This window comes from Peromyscus maniculatus, chromosome 13, assembly GCF_049852395.1.
Source record: "Peromyscus maniculatus bairdii isolate BWxNUB_F1_BW_parent chromosome 13, HU_Pman_BW_mat_3.1, whole genome shotgun sequence".
In the NCBI taxonomy this organism is placed as follows: Eukaryota; Metazoa; Chordata; class Mammalia; order Rodentia; family Cricetidae; genus Peromyscus; species Peromyscus maniculatus.
In genome coordinates this window covers 25,827,011-25,853,219 of record NC_134864.1, presented here as the reverse complement: position 1 = coordinate 25,853,219, position 26,209 = coordinate 25,827,011, and the positions used below count along the sequence as shown (strand labels likewise).

Genomic DNA, 26,209 nt, shown 5'->3' with positions numbered 1-26,209 from the left:
TTAGAAGCTTGCAATTACATCCTGAGGGGGATAAGAACTGTTGTCTCCTGCACTTCCGTGAGCAAACTGAGGCACAGAAAGGGTCTGTAACCTTCCTGAGAATCTCACAAGGACCACGTTCCGCACCCTAGGAAGTGAGCCAGGCAGTCTGTGATCAGAACCCTCTGCCGTGACAGTCTCTAGATGTTAAGTGGGAAGGATGAAAGGAACTCGAGGTTGTTGCTGGGCACCCACCCAGTTCTTCCAATTCTCCCCATCAGCTCGTAGCAGTTAAGGATACTAAGTTCTCTACCAGATTTTATAGGGACAGCTGAGCTGTGTGTGGGGCACCATGTCAAACAGAAGGACAAACATGGTGGGAAAGCCTAGGTCTGCAGGCAGGAACGGGTAACCCACAGGCTGATAAAAAGCCTTTCATCAGGAAGCAGGTCATTGTTCTCACAATCTCTCAATCGTCCTCACGGTCCTCAAATCAGAGGCCAGGAAGCAAACTAAAAGAGGAACGCAGGCCGTGATCCTGACAGAAAGGAAGAGGATGCTATGAAGGGTCTAAATACAACTTTCTTTATTGGCCATTGTTGCCTCCGTTTGTCTCAGGCTCTCCAAAATGGGAACCAGAAAAGAAACTGGATTGAGCTCCAACTCTGATAAGGAGGAAAGGGATGCTGTAAAGATTCTAAATATAAATTGTCTCCACTGAAGACGTGCCGTGGGCTGACGTACGCACTCTCCAGATTTCCTGTGTAAAGCCCTAACTTCTCACCCTTTACCACGGAATACCGCTGCGTTTAGAGATAAGGCCTTGGAAGTAAAAGGTGGCTGACTGAAGTCCTTGCGAGAAGAATTGAGAGGCATGGGAAAGAGCCCAGGCAGCAAAGTGCAGCATGGGGGTCTGAGTTTGAGCCCCAGAATTCACACTAGAAAAACAAACAAAAAACCCAACAGCATGAGACGGTGGGCCTGCCCTTGTAATCCCAGCCCTGCTCTGAGGAGGCAGATGTAGGGAAAGGCAGGGCTGTAGGCCTCCACAGCCAGCTAGCATAGCCAGTTTGGTGAATTCCAGCCCAGTGAGGTGGGCTGGGAAGACAGGCCAGTCAGCAGAGTGCTGCCTTGCAAGTATGATGGATGAACTGAGTCTTGTCTTCACGTCCTATATTTTAAAAGCTGGGCACCATGGCATGTCCTTGCAATCCTGGCACTGGAGAGGTTGGAGATGGGTGAAAACCTGTGGATTGCTGGCCAGGCAACCCAGCCTAGTCTATGAGTCCAGGAAAATGAAAGATACCATATCCCAAACCCAAGGTGGGCAGCTCCTGGTGGAGGGAGTCCTAAGGCCATCCTCTGGCCTCTACTGTGCACACACGTACTTAAATACATTTACTCACACACACAAAATAAATCGAAAAACTTTAAATACAACTGAGCTGGAATAATAACAACCGAGGTTGTCCTATGGCCTCCACATGCAAACATGCACATACTTGAACACACACCATATACACATGTGACACACAAAGAATGTAGGACAGACATACATGGGGGAACATCACATGAAGACCCAGAGTAAAGACAGCCACCTGCACGTCAAAGACTCCTTGATCTTAGACCTTAGAACTGTGACCAATTTTCTCTCCTTCAAGTTGCCCTGTGGTACCTGTTACAGCAGCCTCAACTGACTAATAAAGTCCTGAGTCATCAATTTTGGTTGAGAAGCAGATCTTACACACAATGAAGAAAAACAAAGAGATTCTGCTCACATATAGAATCCTAAACTTTTGTCCAAATAAAATCCACGAAACTTCTGCTTCGAGTTTTCTAACATGCTGGAGACTGAACTAACTGTCTTTTCTCTCAACATGAGGTTGACTGAACACAAACTGTTGATGCAAGCCTTTTCATCAGAGTCTAAGTCATTGCTGATCTGCCAAAACAGCAGCTGATCCAGCCATTTCCAAATCCACTTCATGGCAGCTTTCCACTCACTGGCCTTCGTTAATGATCACTGGGTCACACATAAACAATGTCACATAAATATTGTCAGCCCACATCAGACGCCGCCTCTCCACAGAAGAATCCAGACAGGAATTTTGGTGTGAGCCTCCATCTTAAACAGAGTAAATCTCAGCGAAGCACAGACCTCATTCTGCAAGGTCAGGGGTTCATTCTCCAAGGCAGTTCTCTGTACTATTGAGTTCTCACAGACTCCACGGGGGGCTGATGACTAGTGTAAGCCTCTCTGGGAATTCCACGTGGAAGGACCCACCTACCTCTCTGGCGGGGACTAAACGCAGGGTGACACAAACTTGTCACAGACCAATGCACCCACGTTAATAGTGTATTAATAAATCGTATCACTTGGTTGATCCCTCGAGGAAGCAACGAGCTTGCACTCTGTACGCTTTAACTTACAGATAATTAACTATCAGATGATGAAATTCCGAAGCACTGTTTGGATTCACATTTCCTACTTGAGAAAGGAGAAGCAGTTGCTTCATAGAAGGCTCATCCATCACCCCAGAACCTGGCAAAGCCATGAGGAGAAGCCTCCAAGCATGACACAGCAGGTTGGGGAACTTAGATGCTTGCTTGGGGAGGCACCCTGGCAAAGTGGATTCCAGAAAAATCCCTCAGAAATAATTACTGTAAAGTAGGGTTGGTCTTTACACTGCAGTCCTCTCACTGAAGACCAGCCTATACAGTTAGGAACAAAATTCAGAACGAGGAGAGAATTTCGGATTTCTTTTCCTTTCACTTTGGCCCTGATACGAACACGTGAGGTAAACGGGTCAAAGTCCAGTGACTCCCGCCCTTCCTTTCTGCCTGCCTTTTCTTTTTATGGGGGGTGGGGGTGGAGGAAGGGCGGCTGCCTGGGGCGATAAACTCAGACCAAGCAGGCTTCTTACCCTACAACTCTTAGAAACATCTCAGGGCCTCAAGGAACATTCTCTTTTGATCCGTGCTGAGATATGTAAACGTGCTAGACTGTGGCCAGCAAGAGAGCTCAGAGATAGGAGCCCAACAAGAGTCAGCTTTCGTCAGTGATCTGAAGATGGGAAAGGAATTTTAAAGATGTCTGTTGGAGGCAGACCTGTTTCCCATCCGCGGGAAAGGCTATTCCAGTGAGCCTAGCAGGGAGCTGCCCAGCCCCCTGGACCCACTGTCCCACCAGAGGGTGACCCATAGTGTATGTTATTGCAAAACAAAAAACGTTGAACCACTTTACTGGAGAAGATAAAACTGGAAAGTAGAGTGTTCTTCATCCCTAGTCTCAAGTGTATTTCTCCGTATTCCACTACATGTTCTGGAACCTTCTTGTCACCAAATGTTCTTTGTGGAGCTCTTCCCTATTGTTTTTGTCTCCCTAAGATAGGATGGGCACTATGGCTGTGACATGCAGCGACAGGCCAGTCTCCGACCCATAAATACAGCAGCCCTCCTACCCCACCCCCCCCCCCCCCCCACCCCCCCCCCCCCCCCGTCCCGCACAGGTTCCACCTACGGAAGTCTTCACCTTTGAAATGAGACTAGGTTTTTCTTCGGTAATGAAGCTTCTAATTTGCTCCTGTCAAAACAGAGTGACAATATATAATATCCCCTGTGGTTGGTATACTTATATTGATATACCAATAAACTTTGGTAAGAGAACAGAACAGCCACTATATTAAACATAGGCTTAGGCAGTGGTAGCACACGCCTTTAATCCTAGCATTCAGGAGACAGAAATCCATCTGGATCTCTCTGAGTTCAAAGCCACACTGGAAACAGCCAGGCATGATGACACACACCTTTAATCCCAGGAAGTGATGGCAGGAAGCAGAAAGGTATATAAGGCATGAGGACCAGGAACTAGAGCCTTTTTTAAGCTTTTAGCTTTTAGCAGCAGTTCAGCTGAGATCCATTAGGATGAGGATTCAGAGACTTCCAGTCTAAGGAAACAGAAGCAGCTGAGGAATTGGCAAGGTGAGGTGGCTGTGGCTTGTTCTGTTTCTCTGATCATTCAGCGTTCACCCCAGTACCTGGCTCTGGGTTTGTTTTTATTAATAAGACCTTTTAAGATTCGTGCTACAATCCCCTTCAATGTTTCAGGGGGAAAAAGCAAAGTTGGAGGCTGTGGCTTACAGGGGAGGCTTTCTGGGAAGTGATATTTCCTCCTAGCCCACAGAGGAGGGACACGGGTGCCTCTGAAGCTTTACCTGTGATTGGGACTGAGTGTTCTGAAGATAATAGCCTATTCCTTAGAAGAAAGGCACTCGGAGCTCCAGGGCCACACATCCTCTCTTCCAGAGGAGGAATGGACTGCTTTTCCATGAGAAAGAAGGAGGAGACCTGGGCAGTAAGGTACCCTACAAAGACTCACAGGGCATTGAGAGGGGGCACACCAGAACCACTCCATGCTTCTGCCTCATTTGAAAAACACTGATTGTGTATCTGCCGTGTCAGAAGGACAGGAGCTGGTACTGCAAACACAGCAGTGGCAGCAAGGGTCTGCTGTCTGTAGACGAGGCTGCCTGAGTCACGAGAAGGATGAGAGGGGCTGGGAGGGTATTTGGATGTAGCCGGGGAGTTGGAGCTAGTTTGCAGAGGTGGTCAGAGAAGTTCCAAAAGTGAGTGTGAACAGAGAAAACAGGTGTCTAGACAGCAGGGCTGAGAGTCAAAGTGACCGGGTGCAGACAGAAACAGCTCCCAGGGCCACAGCATGGAATATAGCCATTGCAAGCATGCGAGGTGGCCTGGGCATAGAGAGTCAGAGGGAGACTGGAAAGGCGATGTGGACCACTCAGAGGTCACGGTAGCCCATGAGAATCATAAACCAGGGCAGGACAGGGCCAGCAGTGATGGAAGATCATGGAATTGAACTCTAACACATGGGGACCATAAGAGAGGGTGGTAAAGACTTTGGAAAAGATCAAAAGAGCAGGGCAGAGACACCCGCAAGAGGTCCTAAAGAGTTTCCTGAATAGTCAAAATATGAATGGAAAAGAAAATCCAGAGGGCGGGGCGGGGAGGCTTCCCACCTCTGGACTGCCCCTCTTCCCTGTAAGAGAAGGGGGTTTGCTCCCACTCTGCCCTCCAGTCTCAGCACCGGGAATCCAGGTTGAAAACTCAAGCTCTGCACACATCCCCCACAGTCTGCACATTGACTTGGTGCTGGCCTAGCAGACGCAGCAGTCACGAAAGGCTTAGGGCCTCATATTCCTCCACACCTCTCCTCAAAAGAAAACACCATGAAAGCCGTGAGAGCAAAGGGACCCCCTCACTACGCCTCACAAACCCTACTGAGGGCTCTGCCTGGAAGAGCTGGGAAACTCTCTCCTGAACCAACTCCATGAAACACTACCCTGCAAGTTACCCATTTACCACTGCTAAGAGCCGTAATGGGAGGTTTTCCTTCCTTTGGTCACTGACTGAATCATTAAGAGCTTTTGCACGGGAGAGATCAGAGAGTCCCTTTTTGTGCAAGCAAGATCTCACTCTGGATATGAATTCTTCATCCGAAGCCTACGTGAAGACTCCTCTTTCGTTCTCAAGACATCTCACTTCACTGTGCATCTGAAAGTTGTCGGACACTGAGCTGATAAATCAGTACATTTAAAGCTCACCAAAAACAACATGTAAATATGAAGAATATGTAAGAAATATTTTGGTTATGTTAAAAGAAGCCTGGTGGGAATATAAAACAGTGAGCCACTATGAAAAATCGTGCGTGTTCCTTATAAAAAAAAAAATCAAACAACAGAATTACCATATGGTTCAACATTTCCAATAATGGTATGTGCCTAGAAGAGAGTGGATGCATTTGAAAAGTTATTTATTCACCAGTGTTTATCGCTGCATTATTCATAATAGCCAGAGGTTGGAAACGACCCAAATATCCATCCATGGATGACTGATTAGGCAAAATTTGGGAAATACATACAATAGAAAGCTATCTGGTCTTAAAAAGCAATGAAATGTTGATACAGTCTGCAATATGGGCAATCCTAGAGGTCATTACACTAGGAGAAATAACCCAGACACAAAATTACAAAAATAGCATTATTCTACTTATAGGATGCCTGGAGTAGTCAGATTCATGGAAAGAACTGTCGTCAGGGCTGGAGAGATGAGGGAGAGATGCTCTTGTTGAGGACCTGCTTTGAGCTCCCAGCTTGCACATCAGTTGGCTGGCACCCACCTATGACTCCAGCCTCAGGGGATCCCCATACCTCTGGCCTCCATGGGCATATGTCTGCTTCACACACACATACAAATACATAAAAATAATTTTTTAAAAGAAAAAGAAAGAATAGTTGTTGCCATGGCCAAGATTTGGAAGAGAAAAGTAGAGATGGTGTTGGATAAATGGGGAAAATAAAAAGGATCTGAGGCCAGGGGATGGCTGCACTGGACAAATGGCATACACTACATGCCTCTGAACTCTATACTTGAAATGTCTAAAGTGGTAAACTTTATATTCTGTATAATTTATAAGAACAAACAAACTTTTGTTAAAAAAAAAAAGAAAAAAATATATTAAGGAGATGCAAGTGAGTGAGGAATCAGATGCAGTTTTCCACTGAAGACTGAGAAGCGTGCACGGAGATGAACAGGATGTGGTATTTCCAGGCAGGGGCCAAGTCTAGAGACCTCAGTAAACCATCGAGCTGGAGGTCAAAAGCATGGTGCAGAGGATGCTTGAAATGGTGCCCTTTCTGTCACACTGTTTCCATCAGGTTCTTAGTAGGCTCCAGCATGTAAAGACACTTTACAAGAGCCAAACCCAGCACCCACAGCGGCTAGGGGCTCCCAGTGGCCCCACAGATGTTCTGTGTAGAAAGCCCCGTGGGTCAACAGAATGCTTACTCCTGGGTGCTGTATCCTGAACAACAGCTAAGCAGCGTGGGAACCCATCAAAGGTTAGAACCGAGCTGTGGTGACCCCTAAAAGCCTGCTGATCCAATGAAGCCGTTCCCGATGGCCACTGGGCTGCTTTTCTGCACATCATCAGAGGAAGAACAAAGGTGTCTATGATCCCGAGATAATGAAGAGTGGAGAAAGCAGAAGAAGTTAAATCTGAGGACAGACAGTTCTGGTTACCTCAATACTGCAGGTGAGAAACATCAGGCCGGTTGAAAATACACTAGGTCAGTCACTTTATAGTTTACTTTTAAAAGGTCAATTACAAAAATCCAAATGTGACCCAAGCACTATGGTGCTGAGGCTTTATGGAAATTCTTTATAACTCTGTTCAATTTTTCTATAAATCTAACACCTTAAGAGACTATTAATTTTTTTTTAAAGTGGAACTATTAGGAACATGCTCTAGTAATTATCAATCCTAAGAAGGCTGCAGTCGGCAGTTAAAGCTGGAAAGTGATCCTACAGCCTCTCTGGCTTTCCCAGGACGTCTTGGTTTGTACAGCTGTGGCATCTAGCTAATTATTTGCAGTTCTAAAACTTGATCCTAGGGATCCCCAGGCATCATTTCCATACCTTAGCAAGGCTGAGATGAAGGCTAGAGGGGGACTGTACTTTCTCTAAGTACAGTCATGTGCACTGGGGACACACTCTGAGAAATGTGTCACTAGGGGATTTTGTGACCAGAGTGTGCTTACAGACCCTGCATGGCGCTGCCCACTACACACTCGTCCCTATGGTTTAGCCGATCGATCCTGGACTTTTCTTCTGTCAACATGCTCCTGTGCTGAACAGTGCAGGGAACAGTGACATGAAGCATTTATGAATCCAAACATAACCAGACATAGAAAGGAAAGAGTACAATAAGGAATATGGAGCACTGGGTGGGAGTTCAGGTCCATTATAATCTGGTGGAAACACTTTCACGTATGAGTACCATGCCTGGACAGACAGCATTATCGCTGTACGGCATTCTGTCTGTACAGATTTCAAAGGGGTCCCAGCACTAAGGAAATGCACTCCCATCAACAGCCTGCCAAGTCACTAGTGAGTCTGTCCCTATTATCATCATTTCATCAGAGCTAAGATTTACAGTTCCATCACCTGGCTCACTCTATCTACCAAAAGATAGTGCGTTATTAGGGATTAGAGTTCTTTAAATTTCCTTCAACCTAGGGAATTCTAAAACTCAATTTAATGCTTCTCATGAGACAGCCTTAATCCTGAGGAGGAGATCCCACAGCCCGCTGCATTATTCACAGCATACAATGAATGTGATTTTCGGGTTCCAAGCCTCAGGATGAGAAAGCACTTATGCAGATGCACGGTGAGACTATGAGGCGTCTGATGTCCCACCCCACCCCACCCCCCAGTGCTGTAGTTCTCATCTGATAACCTCTCAAAACGATGACACGGGAGTCAGCTGTGTTCTCTATCGTTAGAAAGACAACCGGAAATCCAGGCACCGATCCTCGAACACTGCAAAACATCACTGCCAGGTTACAAAGCAATTTGACAGCCCTGATGGAGATTAATGATCAAAACATAATTAATACACGGGAAGATAATTAAAAAGACCAAACACTGTATTCAGCCCGGTGCTCCTAGATCTATGTCCAATATAATGACAAGATAAAAGTGCGTTATTGATTAGTTAATTCTCGGAAATTCAAAAGGAAAGGGAAGGAGGGGGAAGAAGAGAAGGGGAGGGGAGAGGCAGGGGCCTTTTAATCATGATGCTAAGGAGTTGTGAGACTCTCAGTCACCATGGACATATAAATCAAATAATATATTTGAAAAAAAAACAAACAAACTAATGAAGATTGCATTTGAGGGGCCAGAATGTAGCACAGTGGTAGAGCACTGGCCTAGCATGCACAAGGCCCTGAGTTCCAATCCTGAAGTCCCTGAAGACCCCACAATGAGAAAAAGAATCAACACCACAGCCATGGAAATATTAAAGTATGATTTATAGTGGACTCAAACAAGAAACAACATTTTAAGTGTCTAATTGTAGTAACACATGAAATAAAGCATTATGTATCTATATAATAAAGTATTGTTCAGTCTTTAAACACTGTTATAGGAATTTAGCTGATGGCCCTAAAGACAAAACCAATACTGCCCGGTTTTGGCACAGCCAACAATGACCATGTGATGAGAGACAGTCTGTAAGTACTGGGCACTAGGATGGTAAGAGACCTGGACTTCCGGGAGAAGAGTTACAATTCTGTGTTCTGTGCTGCAGCCCCCTTCTGGGCTATGATTTATTAATTTGTCCTACAGTTAAACATACTCAGATCTTTGGTCAATTCCATTCCTTGAAAAAACAAAGACATACACCCAGAAAAGACTTTTTACAAGAATGTTCACAGAAGCTCTTACACAATGGACAAAAGCTGAAAACCACCCTGCCAAGGAATGGATAAACAAATGTCAGTGCACTCATAAAGTGAAACACTGATCGGAAAGAAAGGAGCAAACCACAGCAGGACTCTCAGAGAAAGAAGCCAGATGTGGGGTATGATCGCTTTGGTAGGAAGTTATATATCATTGCGTGGACTCATTGAAAAGTTAGAGCAGTGGTTTCTCTGGCTGGAGAGAGGATGAAAATGATAGGCAACAGCCTGGGAAGGGCATGGGGAACATGTTCTCTGAGATGACAAGAATGGTCTACAGCTGATTAGTGCATGGCTTAAATCCATCCAACCGTACACTCACGATCTGTGTGACTGACTATCTGCAATTGACAGTGAGCCCTCCTCATCTGGGCACAGCCCTCTGGTGAGCTCACAGCAGTGCTGATAATTTGTGTCTATTGCCGGAACCCCTACCATGTATGTCATGGTCTGCAGTGGCTCCAGCACATACTACTGAACATCACGTGACAGCACCCCCTCATGTGCCACTGTCAGACTTGGATGGCAGCATCTATACTGACCACATGCAGGTTCTTCCTTATCCGGTGCCCTGAACAAAACAGTATAGCAAATGCTTACACAGCATTCACTCTGATGAGTGAGATATTCCATGTCAGCTAGTGATGATTCCAAGTAAGCACAGGGATGTGATTAATACATATGTAATATGCCTATAACATAAAGGACCTGGGTTTGGGGTTGGTATCCTGATACTAGGAGAGAGTCCAGTCCTGACATCAATATCTCATGGAGAACAAGAGAGTTTGCACAGCTGTATAAGCAGAAAATTGGGAGAAAACCTTTAGGACCAAATGTGCTATCTTGACTCGACACTTTCTCAACTTCACTTTCTCTTTCTGCAGGTCTTCTGTCCCCTGCACATCCTCCCCCATTTCCTCTTCCGTCCTTCAGTGAGTCCTTCTGTGAGATGCCTCCCCTGAGCCCCTTCCTGTGTATTCTCTATACATCGGCAGCACCTCGGAGCAGAAGCTGAGTGCTGACCATCCACTTGCGACACTAGAGCACAACCTCTGGAGGGACCAGGTCTTCTCCAAACTGATGACCAAAGAGACGTTGCTATGTTGGTTAGTACTGATAAGGAACTTGCTTTTTCTGCACTGAGAGGTTTGCTTGGATATGGTAATTGTCTTGTGCATCAGCAAATCCTGAGACTCCAGGACCCAGTGAATAGCAACTCCACGATATATTTAATTACTAAATATGTATAGTGGGCCCACAGATGACAAGTGGGGCAGAAGGTAAACTCTGGTTGTTAAAATTGCAGGTGATTAGAAAAAAAAATTCCTTTTTCGTCATCTTTCACGTTTGTGGGATGTGTGCATGTGTGTGTGCATATTTTTGCATATGTGTGGATAGATGTTTACGTAGTGCCTGTGAATGTGGAGGTCTGGGGTTGAAGTCAGGACTCATCCTCAATCACCCGTCCACCTTATTTGGTAGAACAAGGTCTCTCAGTCCAACCCAGAGCTCACTGATGTGGCTACTCGTGTTAACCAGCTCACTCTGGGAATCCCTAGTCTCTGTTTCACCAGGTTGGAATTACAGGCAAGTTGCCATGCCCACCTGAAATTCACATGGGTTTCTGGGGAACTGCTGAGCGATCTCCCCAGGCCTCTAAAAACTCTTGTTTTATAATTTGTTATATTTGTTCAAGTTCCTGTTATATCCTGTATTGCTTCTACATCAGAATGATGCATTTCTGGGTAAAGAAATGAGCCACTGGAAACATAAAAACCTCCTGGCAGCTGGGTTTATTAGTTTACACTTTTAATCCCAGCGTCAGGGAGGCAGGGGCAGGCAGATCTCTATGAGTTTAAGGCCAGCCTAGTCTGTTTATCAAGTCCCATCCTACCCAGGCAGAGCTACACAGTGAAACACTGTATCAAAAAGGGGTGGGGGAGCTAGAATGGATTCCACACTGTAAAATATGTCTCAACTAGTTCTTCAGAAATTACAATTTATCTTTTTGCTTAGCCCTTTTGATTTTTGAGGCCACACAGTTGGGAATGGGAAAAGCCTACTGTGAGAGACTCTTGCCAAACCACCCTCCTTCATTTCCCAGAATACCAATCGGGTCCCAGCCAGAAAAGCGGAGACAGACAAGATGTCCAAGGCTGCGGAGAACCCAAGAAGAAGAAGAACAGCAGTGTTTGCCGAACTCGCCCCAGCAACAGGGTGGTCGTCCCTGGCTGCCACACCGTAGCTGTCAACTCTGATTTCTTACACACCATTGGGTCACCGTGGATGAAAAATCGGATGAGATGTCAGGACAACAGCTGACGAAAAGATACACTGTGGAGACTACAGGAGAGTGATCCTGTGGGAGCCGCAGGGACAGTGTGGGTGACTTCTAAACCACCACGAAGAGCTACGGATTTCTTCTCTTTACATCTGAGCTGGGGAGGTCAGCACAGACGCTGAAGCGCATCACACTGACCTAACAGCAGCAGTGTGTGGTGACACACGCTTCTGTGACCACACTAGCAGAAGGGGAACTGCCTGGCTGCAGAACTGTTTCCCTCTTAATGTAGAACTTTTTTTTTTTTTTTTTAATGTACCAAGAAAAGACCCATTTGTTATCAGGTCACAATTTATACATAAGGTCTACAAATCTTTCCGGGTGTCTTAGGAAGGCAGCTTGCCCGACCTTGTCAGTGTCCTTATCAAATGGGTTTTGTGTGTGTGTGTGTGTGTGTGTGTGTGTGTGTGTGTGTGTATCAATAGCATCCACCACCCAATTCTTGTCAATTTTATCAGAGATTTGAAGGGACAAAACACAATGGACATCTAAACTAATGAGGCTCTACAATTCCCCCCCTCCCAAGCCAGCAACTCTTGTCTCAGGGCTCACACACAACAAAGGCTCCTCTGTGATCCTGTTCCCACAACGAAACGCCACTTCCTAATTCAACCTACACACACAAAAAGAAGCAGCTCCAGAAGGCAGCCCCTCCAATGGTGCCATAGGGAACATTTCCTTTCTCACAAAACAGATTTTATCTTAAAAGGGAGTCTTTTTTTTTTTTTAACCCACAAATCAGACCCTCCTGGTAAAAACATTTGAGCAGGCTTTAAAAATTCTGTTAAAGGAAACACAAAACACCAACTCGATTTGTTTTTTCCTTTGTCCCACACTCTGGGATAAAGAGCACCCAACTCTACCAGCACTGTCAAAGCTGTGGAAAAAGTGTTGACCACCGAGGACGGGCAGGGATGGGGACCGGGCTTCAGTGAAGCCCGACAGAAGAAGCAGACAGAGGCTAGAATCTCAGCACCTCACAGTCAGATATAAACAAACCTGTAAGGACCCCTTGACAGCCACACTTTCCTTAACGTTTTAACTTGAAAGGCAGCGGTGACTGGGACCAGGGGAGGGAGCATGGAGAGTGTGGAAGGAACTAAGGTTTGGGGGCATGGGGAGCTACAGGCCCCTGGGCAAGCCAGTGACCTGACATTTTCCTTCCTAAAATGGAGAGCATCTCTGCATTGCAGGACCGTTAGGACAACAGATGGAAGAAGAGAGCTGAGGAAGGAAAAGGCCGATCCATCGCCAACTGACACCTATACGTCTCTGTATATTTGTCAGTAAACATTCCTTTTAAAGTGATCCTCAGAACACACCAGGAACTTGTAATTTAAACCTCAAAATATGGTTTCTATTCACTGCATTATTTCTGTAGCAGGGGGTGAGACTGGACTCTTTAATTGGAAGCTCAAGTTATTATCCATAACAGAAACAACCCAAGGCCCAGGCCTGGGAACTATTATGCTAAGGATGGGTAGCCCTTACAGAAGACCATGAACACAGCTTTTGAAAGCGTTAATAAGTGAGTTGCAGTCATATTGGGAAACGTTCGAGTCAAGATGTAAAATAAAACACTGGGACAGGACTGTTTACATCGGAGACTCTCAGCTGAAGGAAGAGTGGGATCTGAGAATGCCATGTGATAGCCCAGGCTCATGAACGGCCAGACTCCCATCCTTGCGCTAGCTGTGCGAACACTCTATTCTCAGTTTAGTCGTCCGTGATGGGGGCGGTAACTGACAGGGACTGGAGCATGATTATGAGACTCCAATGACACAACCCAGAGCAGAGGAGTACACAGCGCAGGCCTGGCACAGAAAGTTCTAGTAAACGCTAACACCTCGGGGGGGGGGGGTGTTATTAAATGCATAGAGCTACATGCAAAAACAAAAAGCAAAAAAAAAAAAAAAAAAGAATAAAGCTGGCACAGTTTTGCAGTATTATCAGTGGTTCTCTCAGAGTCAAGGGATGGTGAGCATCTCCCTCCTCACAGTAACCCGAACCTCCTGACTATTTTACAATGATCCCATTCCATTTTACAAATCTGAAAAAAATTACCATCGATTTACAAGTTTGTTTTCTAAAAATCTGCATGATTGCATTTTTTTTTAGTTAATCCTATTAGCTAAGTCTAATTAGGTCACATTAAGGTCTTGTTTAACATTTCCCCTGGTGGTGTCTGAAGATCAGAGAAAAAAAAGATAGTGATGGGGTGGGGATGTGAGGGGAGAGATGGCTCAGTCTAGAAAGTGCCTGCCACACAAGCCTGAGGACCTGAGCTGGGATCTGGATCACAGCAGCACACACACAAGTGAGCCAGGCACGGTGGTACACATCTGTGACCACAGTACAAGGCGGGCAGAGACGGTGGATCCCATGGCTCACTGGCTGGCTAGCCTAGCCAATTGGAGGGTACCAGGTTCTGGGAGTGACTTTGTCTCAACAGGGTGAAGTGAAGAACATTTAAAAAAAAACTAGACATTGACCTCTGGTGTCCATGTGCATGAGCACACACACATGCCTGTGAAGCAGCACGTGTCTATACACAGAGGCAAGGGATAGAGAAAGAAACAAACTGAGGTCTACTGGCTGTGAGGAAGTAGTTGGGCACGCTACACCACTCATAATGCTACCATACGCTACTCTGTGAGAAGATTGCCTTGGGGTGCCTCTCTCTATGCCTCTCTGCTACACCCCACCAACAAAAATCAATAGCAAGTTAATATACCCATGTTAAACAGAGCTGTTTCCCAAGTTCCTCAGTCCTGCCCGAGGCATTCTCTCAGCTGAGATCCAAGGGCACCAAGTCCTAGGATGTATTGGAAGTCAGTCTGTGATTCAGCTGGGATTCCACAGTTTGCATTTCTTTCCAACATATTTGGGATCGGGCTGACCACCATAGCAGAATGCTGTGCCAGGGAGTCTGTAGCTGCTTCTCTGTGCTGGTACCACAGCAATCGATCACCTGCTGGGATATCTGTGTCTACCTATCTGCTAAAGGACCAAAAGTCTCCCCTGAATTCTGTTTCTTGAGGCTGAGACTAGAGTTCTGCAAACCACCAGGTATCTCTTCAGGAGGCTGCAGGGCTGAGGCTGGAACCCTGAGGAGGGAGGTTATGACTGTTCTTGTCTCCCGGCTTTTCCTGTTAGTGTCACCCCTACAGGTGTCCCCAACTCCAGTTGCAACTATCTAGTAGTTCCCAGAGGAGCCTCCTACTCGCCCATGAAGTCAGGAGAAGGGATGCTGTCCCTTGCTCCAAGGGTCCAGATGCTAATAATTCCAACCCTCCCTTGGTTCCTCTGTTGCCATCACAGTCTGAGAGACTCTCTGCCCCCTTTTCCAGTTTCCCGACATGGTCTACCAATTCCTGACACTGACTATGCCCCTCTCCATGCCCAACTCACATGGTTTCCATTCTCCTGGCTGATGCGATGCACCATGCCTTCCATAGAGTGTTAAAATGTTTGCTTGTGATAAAAATATAGGTAACATCAAAATTACCATCTTAGCCACGTAAGTTGTATGATTCAGCGGCATGATTCATGGCCCATCTAAATAGCATCCTTATCATCATTCCATGTGTCCATCAAATACTAACTCCCCCCCTTTTTTTTTTCAATCTCAGCACCTGCAACCAGCACTCTCCTTTCTACCTCCAAACCATACAATATTTCTTCTTTGTGTGTGGCTTCCCATGGTGTTTTCAAGATACACACATGTTACAGTACGCGTCAAGTTTCCATTTGCTTTCCAGGCTGAAGAACATGTGTGTACTGAAGTTTGTCTACCCAGTCATCAACAGAGGAGCATCTGAGTGGCTTCCACCCTTTGGCTCTGTGAGTCAGTTGAGTCATTCTGTTCTTTGGGTTCTACACCTCGAAGGAGAACAGCCAGACAGAATCTTATGATTCTGTATTTACAATTCTAAGGAACCACTGTTTTGTTTTCCTCAGTGGCTGCATCATTCCGTGCCAGTCAGGAATGCACAGATGTCCCTCCTCCTCTGCACCCTGGCCACCCTTGAGACTTTCTATTTCTCTTATGACAGTTATCCTAACGGCTGTGAAATGGTCTCTTGCTGTGATGTGGGTTTTCAATTCTCTAATGTGAAATTCTCATCTTTAATGCAGTATTTTTCAAATCAGAAAGCCTTCTGTTCTGCTGAGAGATGTCAGCATAGGCAATGCACTCCAATATAGTAAGTAGGACCTAAAATCGTTTCGATAACTATAAAATTCAAGACTTAAAGAAAATGTGGGTTCCCCCTCAGAATGACTTATTTTCAGTTTAAACATACCCAAGATGGCCAGTGGCAGTCAGGGTGCTTATGCCAAGGTGTGTGTCTACACCACCGGACAGTGAGCAGAATTCAGGCATGCGCACCACCATGTAAACTTCGGTCCTACTCTGCTTGTGCGCCACCAGATCAAGGCACATTTCTTTTTCCTAAAAGTGAAGCTCCTACATACATCGGGTCCCTTCGGGTTTTATAAATGGTGGCTCTAACAGCGTAACAGCAGAGCTTTCCAAATACCAGTGGAAGAAACAGCAGGAGTTACCCATGCAGAGCAGCCAAGAACTAACCACAGACACCACATCCAACCTCTCCACCTAGCCCGGTCCTGCCTGTCCTTCTGAGGGTCAAGCCAGTCAGCCTGATCCTCCCCAGACAATCAGATCTGGCCCCTGTCCCACATCAGTGCTCCAGTCTGGTCTAGCCACCCCTGCCTGCAGAGTAAACCCCTAGATTTCTGTCAGGGCTTGCCTTGCCGGCCCCTCACCCACCCACAGACCCTTTCCACACCACAAGGAGCCTCTTCACCCAGCCAGATAGATCTACCCCACACACACACATTGCAGGCTTGGACTAGGACCAAATGGGCCAGGAAGTGGTGCCATGGAGTACTGTGTATCATCTACCTCACACCTGGCAGAAACAGTGAGATGCGAACAAATGTGTTAAGAAATGAGGCAGACACCAGACGGCTACAGAGCCCCTCCAACAGGCCTGGCCCCACCCCACCTACCTGCCGCAAGTCCAGGGTGATGGTGACCCAGTGATACTCTCTCCCGTTCTGAATACTGGGGCTCTGCCACCAATTATTGGTGCCATCGATCGCGTGTGATATTGGGTGGCGTTCTGTTAAAAAAACACAGAAACAAGAACATATGTCATTTTCAGCTCTGGATTTTCAGTCTTGAACTGCCAAACTGAGCACAAAGGCAGAGCTAGTGGCCAAGGTGAGCAGCTTTTGAGGCTTTTCAGTGGAAAGTCTTCGCTACTTCAAAAAGTGTAAGTTCCCACGGGTGGGCCCATAGTGGAGCTCAGAGACGGAACACATGCTAAGCTTGTGCAAAGCCCTGGGTCCAATCCCAGGACCCACAAAAATAAGTTGCATAAAGTATCTCCCTGGGTGCTTTTCTACAAATAGAAAAAGCTGTACTTGCCTCTGGGATTCGTACTGTTACCATCACAGACCCGGCACTGGGCATGTCGAACAGGTCGGCCCGGCACGTGCTCCACGAGTTTGCAGAACATCTCAGGCCCCTTCTCACCACAGGTCGCATTGGTGCTGATGTGGGCATTGGTGGCCAGGTTGAGAATGGCAGGGAACAAGCCTGAAAGGACAAAGTTCAAAAGCCAAATCAGCCAAGCCACGCTGCCCAACCCACTTTACGGGCAAACCCACAAAGGGTTGTAAATCCACGTGCTGAATGAAAGAACCTTCCACCAAGACTGGGTACACCAAAGGCTTTCAAGTCTCGCTGATGTGGAACTCTGAGACAAATAGGCCTCCTCTGTGAGGAAAAACCCAGAACACTAGCTGGAAGACAGGAAGGAATTTTCTGGAGTAAATAAGTTCTATGTTTTTATCAAAGTTTGGGATTCTTAGGCATATATGATTATGGAAAAAGAAACATAGGATGAATACACTAAGATTTGGGCATCTTACCATAGGTATATTTTATCTGAAGTAACAATTATTAATGGGTAACCTCCATGTTTAGGAGTGGGGTGTTCCTCTGCCTTCAATTCGTTTTGAAACACATAAGATGCTAGTCTGGATTGACATAGAGATGGACACTTGGAGAAGTAGTGAGCGAAGAAGGGAATGAACAGCAGTCCAAGTTCTCAATGCACAATGCTAGTTTTCTGTTTGCAATTTTCCTAATAAAATGTTGAAAGAAAGCCGGGCGGTGGTGGCGCACGCCTTTAATCCCAGCACTCGGGAGGCAGAGGCAGGCGGATCTCTGTAAGTTCGAGGCCAGCCTGGGCTACCAAGTGAGTCCCAGAAAAGGCGCAAAACTACACAGAGAAACCCTGCCTCGAAAAATCAAAAAAAAAAAAAAATGTTGAAAGAGCATGTTTAAAGACAAGTTATAAATTCACACATTGCCCAGAGAAACTTGGCCACCTTCCTCATAGAAGGTGGCCTGCCGTCTGTCTCTGGTAGGAATTCAGGGTCTTCCCTGTAATTATATACAATCTTCTTTGTCCTTTCTTTTCTCCCTCATGATGGCCTGTTCTCCTGGGTGAATAAAACTTCGTAACGCACAGGTCCCAATTTTACAACTCTCTGGCACAGATAATCTCTGCTCTGTCCAGTCTCTTTATCTCTGCTGATTTTTATCTCCAAGCAGCTGGGCTCAGGGCAGGTTCAAAGTACTTGGTAGCAGTTTTTGCACAACTCAGAGACTAGGATCCCCATTAGGGATCTTCTGAGATTTAACTTTATCTTGATAAAGGAGGGCGATGGCGGCAAAGATTCTATAAAGATCCAGAAATTACAATGTGCGTGCTAGGTAGGAGGGGCAAACTTGTAAACAGTTCTGAGAGGAGCTTAGCCTCCTGCAGATCGTGACTCACTAGATTTTGATCTTCAAGGACCACAGGCTATGGTGTGACCTTTGTAAATAACAGAGTCAGGTCTGGGAATGTGGCTCAGTGGTAGAACACTGGTCTACTACATCCGAAGCCCTTCACACACATGCACATTCATGCACACTTTTTAATAACACAAAATTGTTTTAATTCTATAGAAGGAATTTTCATCTTTAATTTCCTTGGTCTTTGAGTACCCCCCCCCAGTATATTCAATTGTGCTTTATTGTAAATATTTAGGATTTTAAATCATAAGACACAATGGTTCTCTGGAAAGAGTCGCTGTGTCGTCAATGACAATTACTCTGCACCAGCTGGAAGAGAGACAGTTGTTGTTGCTGTTGTAATGATGGGACCCCTGGTAGCTAGGCTGGCCACACACCTGAGCAGGCTTCAATTCCAAGACTAGCTGGGCCACACACACTAGACTTGGTAGGGAAAGTAGGACTCTCAACGTCAGGTAGGAGGGTTGAGAGGCTGGTGAATATGCTCAAAATGCATTGCATGACATTCTCAGAGAATTAATTAAAAAATGTATTTTTAAAAACCCAGTCATTCCGAGTCTTTTTACATAAATAGATGAGAATTATCTGGCGGTTCTACTACTACAATGGAAGGGCTGCACTCAAGCCTGTGGGCGGCTGAAAATTGTGCATCACGTACGCATGTTTTATTTCTACTGTACACAGTAATTCTCATTCCCTGTTGTGTCGGATCACATGGTAGAAGGCAGAAGAAAGCCAGAGTTAGGGACTAGATGGAACAATTTGGATAAAAAATTGTTTGGTTTTTTTTCCCCTTTCTTTTTCATTTTCATATCTGCAGAGAAACTTCACATGGTCACGTGAGCATCAGGCAGGTAGAGGGAGGGACAGGAAATCCACTCACACCTTCTGACTGAGAAGACCAGATTGTTCTGCATAGAAACAGCCAAAGTTGCAGCCTGGCACGTGCGAGCCACACACATATTCGACCCCATGCTTTTGTTGGGGCCTCTTTTCCCCCAGTTATTGCTATTGCAGAAGTAACTGAGACCTCTTTTTTCCCCACTTTGAACACACTGCAGAATAATCCACCTGCCCATGCATTTAATCAGCACCTAAAGACTTGGTTACACTGAACTCCACAGAGCATGAAATAAATGCCTCCTCATTTGCTGGCTACTCCCGCTTTCGGCCCCTTTCTCCACAGACTGAGCACACATGGCCTCATAAAATGTCCTTCAGGGCCAGGTTACTGTACTGGAAAGTTCCCTGACTATGATTAGGTTAAAAATCAACTGCCACCAACCTATGGACAAAAAAATAATAATAATGCACAGTTATCATAGCTTCGTCCCTGACACTTCTGGCTAGTTTAATAATTCATTATTAGAAGCCTTTGAGTTTCTCTCTCTACAGTAATTTTCTCATCTTAAAGTATCTTCAAATGTTAATTGAGCTCACTCCAGCACTCTCTTCCCTGATTCTTTCCAAATAATTCAGAGTGAATCCTTGAGGGAAGTGTGTGTGTGTAAGTGTATATATATATTTCTTGAGGAGAAAAGGTTTTTGAGTTCCAACCCATGTTATATTTATCTAATATATAATAAAAATCAATGTGATGGTCAGCAGAGAAAAGGGTCTGCAATTCCCACTGGAAGGAACTGAGTCAACGTATCCAGATGACTTTTTCCTAGACCTAAACAAAGATTAGGAATGCTTCACATGGTTGAATAATCAAATGGCTTCTAGTGTCATGAGTGCTTTTCTTTTTAGGAAACAAAGAAGACTTTCCCGAAACAGTCAAAGTCACCAATTCAAATCTCAGAAAAATCTAAGACAAGTAAGAATCCAAGTTCCTCAGTTAAGGTTTGTGGGGTTTTGGTAAGTAATGAAACACATTTAACCTTCATTTACCACAAATTTCTTAGTTCATTTCTTGTTTACCCAGGATGCGTCTATGAATTCGCTGTAGAACCCAGAGATGAGAAAGTTAGTTCCTGGCTTCACAGTACTCCTGGAACATGAATGTGACAGACTCACACTGGAGACGGTGGCCAGCATGATAAAGATCACACTGAGGCCCAAGACCTCTGGCTCTGAAGACTTGAAAATTCTTCTGGTGACCTGAGCATTTTCTTATCTGGCTCCTTAGAGCTGGCTGGTTGTCTGTCTGTCTGTCTGTCTGTCTGTCTGTCTGTCTCTCTCTCTCTCTCTCTCTCTCGTCTTACTTTCTTATCTTCTTCATATCCTGACCACTCTTTCTTTTTTAAGTGTGTGTGTGTGTGTGTGTGTGTGTGTGTGTGTGTGTACGCGTGCGCGCCCACATGATCGGAGTGCAGTGCCTACAGAGGTCAGAAGAGAGACTCTGATCCCCAGGAGCTGGAGCTACAGGCTGTGGTGAGCTCTTTGTCATGGGTGCTGGGAACCCACTGTAGGTCCTATCCAAGAGAGAATGCTCTCTGAATCACTAGGCCATCTCTCCAGCACCAGTGACCAGTCTTGAACTATTATATCCAGCTGCTCTTTCCATTAGGATGGCTGCCAGGACTCTGGATACTTATCTCCATTGACACAGAATATAGGAGCAAAGTGCAGCCAGGGCACTTGCCTTGAGCTCCTAAAGAGCTTCAGAAATGAAGTGCAAGGTGCAGTTTGGATCACGCATTTTTCAAGCATCTCCTGCTAACTCTATCTGAGCAGAACCAGCAGGCGCTTTGCAGATGTGGCATTGAAGACTTTCACTGGGCAGATTCAGGCCTGTGTGCAGCTCCTACTGGTAGGTCCTCCGTCTTCCTGCTCTGCTGTTATTTCAGCTGCCAAGCAGCTGCACCGAGGCCTCCATCCTGCTTCTTGAGCAGTCAAGAGGCTTCTCTGTGTGGTGCCAGCTGGCCTGTGAGGGACCTGCGGATCTCCAGTTATGAAGCTGCTGGCCTTGGTTCTGTGCTTTCTCAGCCATCAAGCCCCTAGTCCTCCTTACTGTCCTCACTTTTTATACTATTTCTTTCTGTGTCATACCATTCCAGCCTGCGCTACTGTCAACACTCAAGGAAAGATCATCCCAGAGTTTTATTGGTCCTGATGTTGCAATATCAGGGATGGCAGCACCAGAGACTGTCTCCAAGGGGGCTGGCTTCCTGATGAGCCTGAACAGCCTGCTTATATCACCTGAAGGGCAGCTTGGGCCTATCATAGCGTTGTATTTGACAAAACACAGCCATTTGCTTTGGACCAATCAGGGTCATTCATAAAAGCTTGCGTTTGGGGCCAGCAATAATGGCATCTCCACTAGGGGGCGTGCTCCCGCTCTGGCCAGGGCGTAGTACTTCATCCAGGTTTGTAAGCATTTGTTTCTGACAGAGGGCTATGTGCATTCAAGAGCCAGGACCATCAGCAGCCATCCTTGGCACACGTGTCTAAGACATACATACGTGGCTGTCTCGCCAGTCTGTGGGAACCACGGGTCTTTTGCTCAGGATGGCTCAGTAGCAAGTGGGGGTCCACTTGCTGGCAGTTAGGAAGTCTGATTGTCCCATACCCAATGGCTTTGCTAATTTACAAGAAAATGAACACCAGAAGGAGTGGGTACCATATAACATAAGAGTATGTATCATTAACAATAACAGCAATCTTAATGGATTTTAATAATGCCTACCACCTGCTCCGTGGCCAGGGTGAGGAGGGTCTCAAGGAGTGATGAGGTAAGGTTTACATTGAAATCATTTATAACAACACATCCCCAGCATGTTCTGCAGGCTATTCATAAGCTGGGCAGAATTCATTCTAATCCAATTAGTTTTCCTCAAGAAAACAGTACAGATATGCCAGCATATGATTTTTTTTTAAAAAAAAAAGTGTGCTAAGAATCCAAGCCTCTGTTATAATGATGTGTAAAAGCTCCAGCATCAAAATAAAAGCACCAGCAAGGTGGTGGTGACAGACGCCTTTAATCCCAGCAGAGAAAGGCGAAGCCAGCCTGGTCCACAGAGTTCCGGGACAGCCAGGGCTACACAGGGAAACCCTGTCTCAAAAATAATAAAAAATAAAAATTAAAAAAAATGAATAAATGAAACTAAAAGGACCAAAGGAGGTGTGACAAAACCATATGCCTTGTGCCGCACAGCCACACTGGAGTCAGACAGGCTCACTGGCTGCTGTGGGAGAAACATTGAATCAATGCCACTTGCTCTGTGCCCCACGTGCGTGCGCTGTTCCTTCCCGCTTCCAACTGAGCTCCACAGGGTATTATCAGGAGTGACATAACGCAAGCGCTGTTACTCCTCAATTTATTCTGGAAGCACACTCAAGCAAGAGATAGGATCCATTATTTTATATGTGTGTAACCAACACGCTGACGCAAACACACACACACACACACACACACACACACACACATACACACACACATACACACACCTGTGTGGTAAGAAACAGTGATGGATCAGAATAAGGGTTTGTGTGTGTGTGTGTGTGTGTGTGTGTGTGTGTGTGTGTGTGTGTATGCATAAATATGTGTGTGTGGGGGGGGGGTGTACACATGCAAGCAAAGGTTGACATTCCTCAGTTTTAAGACCGTATTTCTCACTGAGCCTGGAGCTCACTGGTTTAGTGATATGGGCTAGCCTGTCCATTTCCACCCTGCCCATCAGTACAGAGTTACAGGCAGGCACCAAACCCTACCTTACTTTTGTGTGGTTGCTAGGGATCTGAACTCGGGCCCTCATACTTACCACCCAGCAAGCACTTTATTAACTGAGCCATCCTTCCAGTCCCAGTGCAGAATGAGTCTTAATAAGCAAATATATAACTGCTGGTATGGAATTTTTGTCTTGGTTTTTTTTTTAATAGCAAAGTGACCAAGAATGAAATTGACCAATTAGTGGCCAAGGAATGAGTCTGAGACTAACTTTTGCCATGATGAAACAAAATTACTGCCAATGAAACTCTGCTTTCCCACTCCAGGCATCCTACACACATTCAGAGGGGGCCTCATCGTTCATCTGAATGACCCATGTCAGGCAGAAGCTCACCATAATATGCACTTTTAATTCCTCTGTTCCTTCCCTATGAGATACGAGCAATGTTTGTCTTAGCATAAGTATCTCGTCTGTAGAAGATCTCTTCCCAATGCGGCTATGTGCATTAGAATAACATTTACAGCAACAGGAGCCACCTGAGAGCTGGTGACACCATAAACTGCATTGGAAACTGGGTATGGGGGTGCACTGGTGCAATCTCAGCACTCTAGAGACTGAAGCAGGGGTGTCCTGGGCTACACAGGGAGATTGACCACGTCACATACACAAGAAAGGGCTGGGTACATTCAGTGGTAGAGGGGTTGCTTGGAAGTACAAGGCCCTGCGTCCTGTCCCTAGAACCACACTGAAAAATCTATAATGGGCCTCAAAGCTTCCAATCACTTAGTCTCTCACAACACAACACACTGTGCCTGTGTTTATGGTGATGCTGACATAAGCGAACGTACCACACCAACAGTTGAGCACAGCACTTGCTGGACAGTCATCGTATGCTGTGGGATGTCTTTCTGTACGCTGTGAATATGTGGTACTCCGATTGGCTGACAAATTAAAAAAAAAAAAAATTGATTGACCAGTAGCCAGACAGGAAGTATAGGTGGGACAAGCAGACTAGGAGAATTCTGGGAAGAGGAAGGCTGAGTCAGGAGTCACCAGGCAGACACAGAGGAAGCAAGATGACAAAGCAGAACTGAGAAAAGGTACCAAGCCACGTGGCTAAACATAGCTAAGAAATATGGGTTAATTTAAGTGTACGAGTTAGTCAGTACTAAGCCTGAGCAAATGGCCATACAGTTTATAAATAATATAAGCCTCTGTATGTTTATTTGGGTCTGAGCAGCTGCAGGACTGGGCGGGACACAGGAAAACTTCAGCTACAATCATAATGACCACTGCCCATTCACATCTTCATAATTCCATCCACTATACATTTTTACCACCATTTACCTTAGAATGCTCAGCCTCTGCTTCTTGAACATAAGCCTCCCTAGGAAACAGTGCACCACGGTTACACCAGCAACAGCCTCACACAGCCTCACTCCTGTTTACTGTGTGTCTCTTGACTGTGACAACAGGCCTGTGCAGTGGCTGACATGTCCCATGAAAGCCTGTGTAAGCATCAGCCATGCTGTGCCCCAGGATGAGGCTGCCTGCGGTGCCCTTCCCAGAATGCCGCCCTGTGGTTAAATGGCCATAACTGTGTTTGTCATAAAGTAAAAATTACTTAAATTGCTACCAAATGAGCTTGCTTTGTATATCAAAGACCAGTATTTCGCATGTTTAAACACTAAACATCAAAGCTGCGATTTAAATAAACATGAAAGTATTGTTTGTTTAATGGAAATCAGGGGGCATTTACTTCCAAGGACAACTATCCAAAAGTTACCAGTTAGTTATTTTATTACTCAAGTAAAGAAACAGCCCACACTGAGGAGTGCTTTTTTCCCCCTTTAAACAAAGGTGACCTGCATCACCTTTAGGGCCAGAACCTTTCAGCCACCAGAAAGAGAAAAGTCCTCTGCCTTCTCTTTCCTCTTCCAAAAGCACATGCTTGTTTTTCAGAAGGAAAGAAATTTAATCATTGATGATTTCAGTAAAAGAAAAGGTCTGAGGTATTCCAGGGAGAGCATGGGGTGAGCACCAGGATCCACTGCAGCGTAGAACAGGAAAAACAGAAAAAAAAGAAAGAAAGAAAGAAAGAGAGAGAGAGAGAGAGAGAGAGAGAGAGAGAGAGAGAGAGAGAGAGAGAGAGAGAAAGGAAGAAAGAAAAAGAAAGAGGAGGGTGGGGAGGCAGAGAAATGGTGGACGAAAGCTAGACAGAGACAAAAAGAGGGAGAAAAGAAAAGAAAGGGAGCGTGGGAGATGAGAGAGGATGAGAAAAAAGACGGGAAAGGGAGGATAAGGAGACAGAGAAGGAAGTGAAGAGTGAGGAAGAGGAAGGGGAAATGGAGGGAAGGAGAGGAAACAGAGACCCACATGGCAAGGGAAAGTCCAGGCCAGTGTCCCGGGAGAGCATGCTCAGCACAGCTGACTGCTTTCTCCCTTTGGGGTGATGAAAAGAAGTTTGATCTCGGAAACAAGAGTGGGTGTCAAGCAAAAGGCAGTAGGAGGGCTTTGCACAAAGCCCGTTTCCATAGCAATGCTTTCAAGGTGTCCTTGACAAAGTCAGATTTCTACTGTTGATAAACAAATGGTAAAACAAACAAACAAAAAAAAAACCCAAGTTAGGCACAAATAAGGCACAAATGTTGTCTGTAGGAGACAATGTTCAGTGGTACATGTACATGCCTGGGCCCCCTCATGGTACTTCACTTTTAAAATTGGTTTCATCTGTGTATACGTGTGTGCATGCATATGATGTGTGCTCGAATGTGCTCACATGTGTGTGCGTGCATGTGTGTGTGCAAGTATGTGTACCTGTGTGTATATGTGGGTATCTCTGTCACTACAGGTGTGTGTGTGTGTGTGTGTGTGTGTGTGTGTGTGTGTGTGTGTGTACAGGCACATGCACACTATGGTGCAGGTGTGGAGGTCAGAGGACACCCTTGGGTGTCAGTTCTTATTCTTCACCTTGGCTAACACACTCTCTTGTACTCTATGTACAGCAGGCTAGCCTCTATGTACAGCAGGCTAGTTGCCATGGAAGCCTCAGGCATCCTCTCTT

The 26,209-nt window shown here is 45.7% G+C and overlaps 1 protein-coding gene across 1 annotated transcript in view; it reads right to left on the bottom strand.

Annotated features, from left to right (window-relative positions):
• Lama1 (laminin subunit alpha 1) overlaps positions 1-26,209 on the bottom strand; it is a 131,642-nt gene that overhangs the window by 88,318 nt on the left and 17,115 nt on the right. The window contains exons 2-3 of the mRNA XM_076549823.1: positions 17,093-17,263; positions 16,672-16,784 (exon numbers count right to left, since the gene is read on the bottom strand). Of these exons, the coding sequence (XP_076405938.1) occupies positions 16,672-16,784; positions 17,093-17,263 (284 nt within the window). The remainder of the gene's footprint in view (positions 1-16,671; positions 16,785-17,092; positions 17,264-26,209) is intronic.